This window comes from Mastomys coucha, unplaced genomic scaffold (assembly GCF_008632895.1).
Source record: "Mastomys coucha isolate ucsf_1 unplaced genomic scaffold, UCSF_Mcou_1 pScaffold20, whole genome shotgun sequence".
NCBI lineage: Eukaryota > Metazoa > Chordata > Mammalia > Rodentia > Muridae > Mastomys > Mastomys coucha.
This window is the reverse complement of record NW_022196903.1, coordinates 136,002,147-136,013,117: the sequence shown is the minus strand read 5'-3', so window position 1 is coordinate 136,013,117 and position 10,971 is coordinate 136,002,147. Positions and strand designations below refer to the sequence as shown.

The 10,971-nt window shown below is 38.6% G+C and overlaps 1 protein-coding gene across 1 annotated transcript in view; it reads left to right on the top strand.

Annotated features, from left to right (window-relative positions):
• Nucleotides 1-10,971, top strand: part of LOC116098425 (solute carrier organic anion transporter family member 1A6-like) — a 78,924-nt gene that overhangs the window by 56,876 nt on the left and 11,077 nt on the right. Inside the window, exons 8-10 of the mRNA XM_031381045.1 lie at nt 5,585-5,749; nt 6,930-7,125; nt 9,032-9,197. Of these exons, the coding sequence (XP_031236905.1) occupies nt 5,585-5,749; nt 6,930-7,125; nt 9,032-9,197 (527 nt within the window). The remainder of the gene's footprint in view (nt 1-5,584; nt 5,750-6,929; nt 7,126-9,031; nt 9,198-10,971) is intronic.

Here is a 10,971-nt window from a genome sequence, read left to right as displayed (position 1 = left end):
CTAGGTTCTGATGAAGCCAAGTAGTCTTGGTTTCTGTTGGTAGGATTCTTGCGTTCGCCTTTCACCATTTCTTGATTTTTGGTGTTAGATGTTCTTAGTGACTCTGACTAGAGCTTGTCCTGTCCCTGATGCCCTGCAAGACCCCTGAGACTCATGGGGCCTGTGCCTCCCAGCTGGCTGCTCCTGGCTTAGAAACTCACAGGAGAGAAGATGGCGGCTCTCACCAGAGACTTGGGTTAAGGCACTCCCTGGAGGTAGGCCATCCACTTGCAGGGAAGGGGCAGGGAAGGTCACTGATCCACCTCTGTCACTTGGAAGCTGAGAGGATCCTGTCCCTGCAGCCCTGAGGCTCTCCTGCGACCTGTGGGGCCTGTGCCTCCCTGCTTTCTGCTTCTGGCTTAGAAACTCACCAGAGAAAAGATGGTGACTCTCCTAGTATTTTCTTAAATGAAGATAAATATATAAAGTCTTTTTGTTTGTTTGTTTTGTATCTAGTAGAGCTTAAAATCTTGTCTCTTACTGTGGTACAAGCCCAAAATAAGAACAATTTTTAGACATTGGATTTCATTGTAATAAGGCTATACTTCAATGACCCTCACCTCATCAAAGGATTTTACCTCCATCATAGCTAAGCTGAGAGTTGACAGTTCTGGTGCGCCAAGGAATGCATTGTATGCACGATTTTTGGATACAGACTTCCTGCCATGGTCAAAGCTGTTTGACTTGAATGAGTGAATTTATTTTCAGCCCACAGAGAACGGGTTACATTCATTTAAGAAATGGTGTGTGTATTAAGATGATCTATCTATAAAGTCACTCACCAACTGTTTCAATGAACAATGGTTCTGCTTGGAGGGTGGCACAGACATTAGGTGAGGGTAAGAATCTGGTTCATTGGCTGTGATAATTTGGAAAAGCATTCATCTCAGAGAAAGAGTAACTTATAAAGTCTTCTTCTTCAAACTTGATATAAGAGGTACAAATTTCAAGCAAAGCCTTCTGTCTCTCCCTTGTTGTTCTCTTACAAGACCCTTCCCAATTTAACTGTCTACCTTTCTTTTGGGTATATAAACACTTTTGAAATATGTAAGCTGTTCTGAAAACCATAGTGTAAAATCATGAAATAAACAATACTACTAATAGAGAGGCTGAGATAGGAGAAGTAAGATTTCAAGACCCTTATGTTATACACAGCAAGACACCGTCACAAACAAGCTGAAAGTATATATAAATTGTACAATACTGGACCTATTTCTCCAATTACCAAATTAGAGAGACCATTGGATGACAATCAATAAATTTCTAATTCCTCATATTTTTGAATTTCAATCGATTAAGATATGTTGGTAATATTAATTTTCATATTAAGATATTAAGAAAATGTAATTGTTACCTCCTGTTGTTTTTGTTGTAAGAAGTGGAATTAGGTTTGTGTGGGTTTATTGAAAGATTATTTTCTTGCTTCTTCTAGGATGTAGTTTCACTCCTTATGTTGATGTTTTCCATCTATTATTTTTTGTAGGGCAGGATTTGTGGAAAGATTGTGTAAATTTTGTTTTGTCATGGAATATCTTGTTTTCTTCATCTATGGTAATTGAGAGTTTTGCTGGGTATAGTAGCCTGGGCTAGCATTTGTGTTCTTGTCGGGTCTGTATGACATCTGTCCAGGATCTTCTAGCTTTCATAGTCTCTGGTGAGAAGTCTGGTGTAATTCTGATAGGCCTGCCTTTATATGTTACTTGACCTTTTCCCCTTAGTGTTTTTAAAATTCTTTCTTTGTTTAATGCATTTGGTGTTTTGATTATTATGTGATGGGAGGAATTTCTTTTCTGGTCCAGTCTATTTGGAGTTCTGTATGCTTCTTGTATGTTCATGGGCATCTCTTTCTTTAGGTTAGGGAAGTTTTCTTCTATAATTTTGTTGAAGATATTTACTGGCCCATTACCTTGGGAGTCTTCACTCTCTTCTATACCTATTATCCTTAGATTTGGTCTTCTCATTGCATCCTAGATTTCCTGGATATTCTGGGTTAGGAGCTTTTTGCTTTGTGCATTTTCTTTGACTGTTGTGTCAATGTTTTCTAAGGTGTTTTCTGCCCCTGAGATTCTCTCTTCTATTTTTTGTATTCTGTTGGTGATGCTTGCATCTACAACTCCTGATTTCTTTCCTAGTTTTTGTATCTCCAGGGTTGTCTCTCTTTCTGATTTCTTCATTGTTTCTATTTCCATTTTTAGATTCTGGATGGTTTTGCTCATTTCCTTCACCTGTTTGATTGTGTTTTTCTGTAGTTCTTTAAGGGATTTTTGTGTTTCCTCTTGAAGGGCTTCTTGCTGTTTACCTGTGTTCTCCTGCATTTCGTTGAGGGTGCTATTTATGTCTTTCTTAAATTCCTGTATGATCATCATGAGAAGTGATTTTTATATCTGAATCTTGCTTTTCCACTATGATGGTTTGTCCATGACTTGCTATGGTGGGAGTATTGGGTTTTGATAATGCCAAGTAACCTTGGTTTGTTTTGCTTATATTCTTATCCTTGCCCTGCATCATCTGGTTATCTCTATTGCTACATGATCTTGATAAATTTGACTGGATCCTGTCCTTCCTGTGATCCTGATTGTGTTAGAATTCCTCAGAGTCAAGCCATCTCTGGGATCCTGTGATTCTGGGATCCTGTGATCTTGTGCTTTTTAGAGCACCTGAGAGTGGAGCTTCCTCTGTGTGTTGTGGGACTGGCTCAACATTTTCTTTAAATTCCAGGAAGTCTGTAATTTGTTTCTTTATTTCTTTCCTGACAAAGTTATCATTGAGTAAAGAATTGTTCAGTTTTTATGTGTATGTGGGATTTCTCTAGTTTTTGCTGTTCTTGAAGACCAGCCTTAGGCCATGGTGATCTGATTGGATGCATGGTATTATTTCAATCTTCTTATATTGGTTGAGGGTTGTTTTGTGACCAATTATATGGACAGTTTTGGAGAAGGTACCATGAGGGTCTGAGAAGTAGGTGAATTCTTTTGTTTTAGGGTGAAATGTTCTGTAGATATCTGTTAAACCCTTTTGGTTCATAACCTCTTTTAGTTTCACTATGTTTCTGTTTAGTTTCTGTTTCAATGGCCTGTCCATTAGTGAGAATGGGGTCTTAAAGTCTCCCACTATTATTGTGTGAGGTTCAATGTGTGTTTTGAGCTTTATAGTAAAGTTTCTTTTATGAATGGGGTGCTCTTGCATTTGGGGCAGAGATGTTTAGTATTGAGATTTTATCTTTGATTTTCCCCTTGATGAATATGAAGTGTCCTTCATCATGTTTGATAATTTTTTGTTAAAAGTCTATTTTATTGGATATTAGTATGGCAACTAATGCTTGACCATTTTCTTGGAAGACCTTTTTTCATCCTTTTGCTCTGAGATAATGTCTGTCTTTCTCACTGAGGTGTGTTTCTTTTATGCAGCAAAATTCTAGATCTTGTTTGTGTATCCAGTCTATTAGCTTATGCCTTTTTATAAGTGAGTTGAGTCCATTAATATTCAGACATATTAAAGAGAGATGACTGTTGGTTTCTGATATGATTGTTTTTGTAGATGGCTTTATGTGCTTGTGTTTCTCTCCTTTTGGCTTTGTTCTGAGATGCTTAATATCATATTCTTTCTTTTGTGCAGGTTCCTTCCTTGTATTTTGAGTTTTCCTTCTAGGATCCTCTTTAGGGCTGGATTGGTAAATGGATACTATTTGAATTTGGTTTTGTCCTGAAATATTTTGGTTTCTCCATCTATGTTGATTGAGAGTTTTGCTGGGTATGATATCCTGGGCTGACATTTGTGTTCTCTTAGAGACTGCCTGACCTCTGACCAGGCTTTTCTGGCTTTCGTAGTCTCTGTGAGAAGTCTGGTGTAATCCTGGTAGATCTATCCTTGAATGTTACTTGCCCCTTTTCTCTTGCAGCTTTTAATATTCTTTCTTTGTTCTGTACATTTAGTCTTTTGATTATTATTTGATGAGAGGATTTTCTTTTCTGGTCCCATTTATTTGATATTCTATAGGCTTTTTGTACCTTTATGGCCATCTTTTTCTTTAGGTTGGGAAAGTTTTCTTCTATGATTTTGTTGAAGACATTTTCAGGTGCTTTGATCTGTTGGTGATACTTACATCTGTAATTCCTGACCTCTTTCCTAGGTTTTCCATTTCCAAGTTTACCTCTATTTGTAGTTTCTTTATTGTTTGTTTCTACTTACACTTTTAAGTCTTGGATCACTTTATTCAAATCCTTCACCTGTTTACCTGTGTTTTTGTGTATTTCTTTCAGTGAATTATTGATATCCTCCCTAAAGGACTCTATTATCATCATGAGATAGGATTTTAGGTCAGGAAATTTTCAGGTGTGTTGTATTCAGGGCTTAGTATGTTGGAAGAACTGGGTTCTGATGATGCCTGTGTATATTGGCTTCTGTTGCTTATGGTCTTGTGCTTGTCTGTCACCATCTGGATATGCCTGGTGTTTGCTGGCCTGGGTGACTGTCTGGATTCTGCCTCTTTTGTCCTTTGTTGCTTCAGGTCTCCTGGTAGGCCTGCAGCTTTGGTTGTAGCAGACTACCTGTGGAGTCCTCCAACTGGGGGCTTTTCAGAAGAGCATAGAAGCTTCTGATCTGTTGCCCTGGGTGCAGTAGATCTCCTGGGATGCCTTCAGACTGTTGGGTCTTCAATAGTGCAGTTAAGCTGTTGTCCAACTGCTCTGAGTGCAGCTGATCCTCAATTACTCTAAGTGCAGTGGATCTTCAACAGCTCTAAGGGTAGCATGTCCTCTACTGCTCTTAGTGCAGTGGGTCCTCTACTGCTCTTAGTGCAGTGGGTCCTCTAGGATGGGTCAGGATATGATGTCTTCACTGGAGCAGACCAGCTAGGAGTCTGCCCCAGCTGAAAGGACTGAGCAGAAAGGATGGAAAGGACAAAAGGGGAGTGGTATTCAGGAGGGCAGGGGTTTTGGTCCCGAGTCCACCAGGCTCCCAGCAGCAGCTCTGGGACTCTGGAGGGAGCAGGATGTGTTCTTACCACCTGCTCTAAGTTTAGGGGCTCCTCTTGGATGGGTCAGGATATGGTGCCTTCACTGGAGCAGACCAGCTAAAAGTCTTGACTCTCAGCTTCTTAAACATGGAAAAAACTTGGTTCAGTCACTTGGAAAGTGCTTGATATATACCAGCATTCTATACAGTGAGACTTTCACAGTGAGATGTTTATGGTTGTCACTAGGTGCTCTAAGGCATGCCCTGCTATAAAGTGCTGCAGAGATGCTGGGGTTGTCTGGGCTATAGCATGATTCCTGAAGCATTCACAAGTTTTTAGTGTATCCATTCTTGCATCTTTATAAAAGCATCAGTGTCTAGACTCAAACATCATCAAAATGAGTTCCTTGCTAATTCCAGAGAACAGAGTAGTCACTCTCTAGTGAAATCAGGATATTAACAGAAGGTAAGTGAAGAAAAATAAAATGCCATTGTGACATAGCACAGAATCTGTGAGAAAATTATAGGAGAGTACTGGACATGAAATGCAAGGCCAAGTTGACTTGATGATCTCGATACTTCCTTGTTTCAGATTTCTTTCTCTTCATGAAGAGCCTCTCCTGCAACCCTATTTACATGCTTTGTGTCCTTACAAGTTTGCTTCAGATAAATGGATTTATTAATATTTTTATTTTCAAGCCTAAATACCTGGAGCATAATTATGGAATATCCACTGCAAAGGCAATCTTCCTCATTGGTATGTAGTTTCATTATTTGCTACTTGGTAGCACTTCCCCTCCCAGAAGGACATGCTCAAACAGCATCCCAAGAACATGATAAACAGTAACATAACATGACGAGTAGATCACAATGTAATTAAAATCTCTTAGGATATTCTTATAAATTTCCCTTTTCAACATCTAGGGGAAATTAAGACATGACAGGGAAACCAATAATCCAGAAATAGCCTCTAGTTCCCTCTCCAACTTGAATGGAAATCATCAGAGTTATGGAAGTCTTGGGAGGCAGCTCATGTCGATCAATTTTCAGATAGGGAATATACTAACTCAAAGAGGAATACAGAGTTAGCTCACTGGGATTCTTCATCTCACTCCCAGATTTCAGTTTTCCATGCTACTTGTAATTCAGCTTGGTGACCTGAAGAGTGTGGGCATCAACTCTCTGCTTTTCTTCTTAGGACACTAAACCTAGGAATCCGACTTTACCCTTAAAAACTGGCTGTCACAGGCTGCTAGCATCCACACTATTTAGGGTTCTCTGAAAGTGCACATCCCAGTTCTCATCCTCAAATGTATAAAATTAAATGCAGTGGCATGGAGCTGCAAAAGATGGTTAAATTCTTCCAAGCCTGGGGCTGGCGTTGTGCAAATGCAACTTAGCCAGGAATTTCTCTTTCTTCTTTTTTTTTTCCTTTTTCCCCTTTGATTTTTGGCTGTGAAAAGAGAGCCAGTGATGAAGAATGCTGGGCAACATATATTATACAAAATGTTCTACACTTGACAACCACACACACAGCAGCAAACTTCAGAATCACCGGGAGCTGAATCCGAATCGTATTCCCAATAAACAGAGTAGAAAGAAATACATGAAATATTTAATATGTACCTATATTATATGTATGTGTGTATGTGTGTGTGTGTTTGTGTGCTATGCCTATAAGTTCTTTATAACTTTCTGCAAATGATTAAATAAATGCTAATAGTTTTTTTAAAGTAACTTTATAGGGGTATTGGGAAACTTTTTTTATGTAATTTGTGGGGGAATAGGAGTTATGATCACTGTATATCAAAACTAAATAGTTTCTCTTATTTCTTTTTTTGTGCTAAATAATTTCTTAAGTAAGATGTACTAGAGAAATTAATAACGTATTAATTTTCTCCTGCTTTTTATAAATACTATTTTACTTGCACTTATAGGTCTTCATACCTCACCTTCAGTATGTGCTGGGTACTTAGTTAGTGGTTTTATTATGAAGAAGTTCAAGATTACTCTCAAGAAAGCTGCATTCATAGCGATATGCCTATTAATGTCTGAGTGCCTTCTATCCATCTGTAACTTTATGCTAGCCTGTGATAACATTCCAATTGCCGGCATAACTACCTCATATGAAGGGTATGTAGTTTCCTTATGAATATCATAATATGTTCACAAGTTCTAGTCCATTTTCAGCATAGGTTATATATGACCAGGTGATTTTATTCCAATGTAAGTGTAATGATCCGTGGTTATCTTGTGGCTTCCTTCTACCTACTAATTTTATACCAGCCCATACAAGTCGTATGCTTATTAAAGATGTATGAGGACCACTAGTGACTAAGTTTATAATTCTGTATTTATATATGTAGTTGCCATTGTGATTTCCTAGTCTGTTTTAAAGTGTGATAGCAAAAAATAACCTAGGCTTTGTAGCTTAAATTATACATGTATTTTATTTTACCATAAACAGATAGTTGTAAAAGTTGACTGTACAGTCTGAAATCCTTCATAAGTCTCTACAATGGACTCAACTTTAGCATAATTGAATCTAATACATGCGAATTCAATTTATATGTATATATAAATGTATATATACACATACATATACATATATATGTACATGTATACATGTATATATATATGTACATATATATGTATATACATGTACATATATATGTATATGTATGTGTATATATATATATGACACTGGTGTGCTCACGTCTTCTGTAGACTTAGATTTTTTATTTCAAGTGTTAACTGCCCATATTCTGTATTAGCCTGGGAAATTAAAAACTTAGTTTAGGACACAGTTATATAATCAACCAATTTGTTAAAATGAAATAAAGCATAAACTTGGAGATTCTTTTCAATGGGCTGAGGAGATAATGCAGTTGTAAAATGTTTGCTAGGCATGCAGGCAGTCCTGAGTTCACATGCTTAGAACCCATGTAAACCTTGACATGGTTGGCTGTTTGTAATAACAACACTCCTACTGTGAGCTGAATAGCCTAGGTAGGAAAACAGACACAGTTCCTGCACCCGCTAGTCTGGTGTTTTCTACAGGGAACAACATGGAATTCTATCTCTAACAAGATGTAAGATTATATTCTGACCTCCACATACATGCTGTTGTACATGTGTGTCTATGCACAAGTGCATGTTCACACACACACACAAACACATGAGATAGAGATTGAAAGTAAAATTTGTTTAAAAATCCTTAAGAATTGAAAGACACAAATAATTTCAAATGTATAATTGTAACTAATATATATCATCAGATTTGAATCTCTTTTTAAGATAATAATTTTTCTATTTATGTTGTAAATGTAGATATTGAAACTCATGGGGCATTATAGAATTTACAGATGGCTTCAACATCACCAATTAAAACTGTAGATATTGAGTCCATCTCCAGTCATGAAGACTCCACATTGTATTTGAGGGGCAGGACTTAAATTAAGTCTCTAGACTTCCACCTTATTGTCTTTCTGTCCTATTGTGAATGTTGAGAACTTCCTGTCTCTGAAGATCATGACTGGTTAGTCAAACTCCTCTGTGGTGGGGGCAGAATGCAGCATCTAATAAATGGAAATTGCAGATTTTGTTCAAGACAAACCTCTTTCACTATTTCCCATCATGCAGATCAATGAGAGATAAGCCCTCTACATTTTAACTCTGACAGCACAGTACTTTTCCACAGAGTAGGCATTTAAAGTTTGTTTTTTGAAGTAATTGAAAAAAGCAGTTATGGGGCCAGTAGAGAAGATAACTTGTGTGACAAAAACCTAAAGAGATATCACACATTGGTATTGTATGGTTCCTATTTCTGTTCTGGGGGAGAAAATTAAATCTCTCTCCCCCCCTCTCTCCTCCCTTTCTCCCTCCACCCCTCCCTCCCTTCCTTTCTTCCCCTATCTATCCATCCCTCCCCCCACCTTGGTTTTGTGCTTCCAAGTGCACACATGCTGGGATGAAGGGAACAAAATAAAGTGCTTGTGTGGGTTTTCTGTATCTGTGACATTATTTGAAATCATTTCAGAATTCAGCTGTCTTTTGATATGGAGAATAAGTTTCTTGCTGACTGCAACACAAGGTGTAGCTGCTTAACAAAAATATGGGATCCGGTGTGTGGGGACAATGGCCTAGTGTACATGTCACCTTGCCTTGCAGGCTGTGAGAAGTCTGTTGGAACAGGAATTAACATGGTAAGAATCCTTTCAGCGTTCAGGTTGATGTTTGTGTCTCGCATCAACATGCTATAAACTAAGCCTACATTTACTAAAAAGAATTAGTCATGCTTAAAATAGATAAAATAGATTAATATTTTTTGTGAACAACTCAATTTACTTTGTATACATATAAGTGACCTTAAATTTCTTAGATGTTAGCTGGGCAGTGGTAGTGCATGCCTTTAATCCCAGCACTTGGGAGGCAGAGGCAGGTGGATTTCTGAGTTCAAGGCTAGCCTGGTCTACAGAGTGAGTTCCAGGACAGCCAGGGCTACACAGAGAAACCCTGTCTCCATAAAAAAACAAAAAACAAAACAAAAAAAACCAAAACAACAGCAACAACAACAAAAATTCTTACATGTTAGAAAACCTTGACAGAGTCTGAGCATTATTTTGTAATTGCAAAGCACAGAGATCATTAGTCAAAAAAATATGATGGTTGGATTGGAGAGCTAGCTCAACTGTAAAGAGCACTTGCCGCTCTTTTAGAAGACACATTTAGTTCCCAGCACGCACCTGAGGCAGCTCCCAACTCCATCTTCAGGCCATTTGACACTCTCTTCTGTCTTTCTCAGAAACCCACATGTACCTGTTTGCATACACATATATACAGAAGCATACGCATAAATCAACATTAAAGTTAAGACTTTAAATTACTCAGGGCAGAATTTTCCCTCTGTTTTGATAGGGTCTCATGAATCTCATTATGACCTCAGACTTGCTGTGTAGTTGAAGTTGACAGAAACTTTTCATATCATGAGCCTTTTGTCAACTATCTTATTATTAATTAATTAGTTAACTAAGTTATTGTGTTTGTATGTGTGCCATATGCAGGTGCACATGCATAGGGAGGCCTGAAGGCCACCTCAGCTGTTGACTCTCAGGGAGGCCTGCAGGTCACCTCAGCTGTTGACTCTCAGGGAGGCCTGAAGGCCACCTCAGCTGTTGACTCTCAGGGAGGCCTGAAGGCCACCTCAGCTGTTGACTCTCAGGTAGGCCTGAAGGCCACCTCAGCTGTTGACTCTCAGGACCATGCCCTTTGTGCTTTTGAGACAGGATCTCACTGGTCTAGAATTTTCTGGTTCTGTTAGGCTGCCTAACATGCGAATCCCAGGGAGTCACCTGTTCCCACTTCAGACCCAGTGTTGCAAGCACATCCTCTGGCATGCATTGTTCACATGTGGGCTGGGATGAGAACGCAGGTCCTCATGCTTGTGTAGGATGTTACTGACTGTCCCATCTCCCCCAACCTCATCATGATGGTTTAGTATGATGAAGAGTCACAAATTTTCTGGGATGTCAACATGTTATAAGACTTAGAGTTGTTAGGTGATCAAAGTGAAAGACAGTACTTGACTCTTAATCAGAGCTGCAAATAGAACAATGAAAAACATTGACTTTATTTTTTAAATAAATTTTTTCTTGGCAACATGACTTTATTTGTTAGCAAGAAGATAATTATTCCACTAGTATTCTGAAATACATTTTGTTTTAGCACTTAATGCTAATGTCAAAATAATACAAAGTCATATTTATTTACTTTTTAAAAAAATTGCCAGATGGTGATGGCATATTCCTTTAATGCCAGCACTCTGAAAGCAGAAGCAGGAGTATTGGTGTTCTGTCTGGATTCCACCCCATAGTTATCTGGCAACAGCCAGGTAGGCCTGGCCTACTATAAAAGGAGCTGCTTGCCCCCTCCTCTCTCTCTTACTCCTGCCTCCTGCCCCCTTGCCCCCTTGCCCCCTTG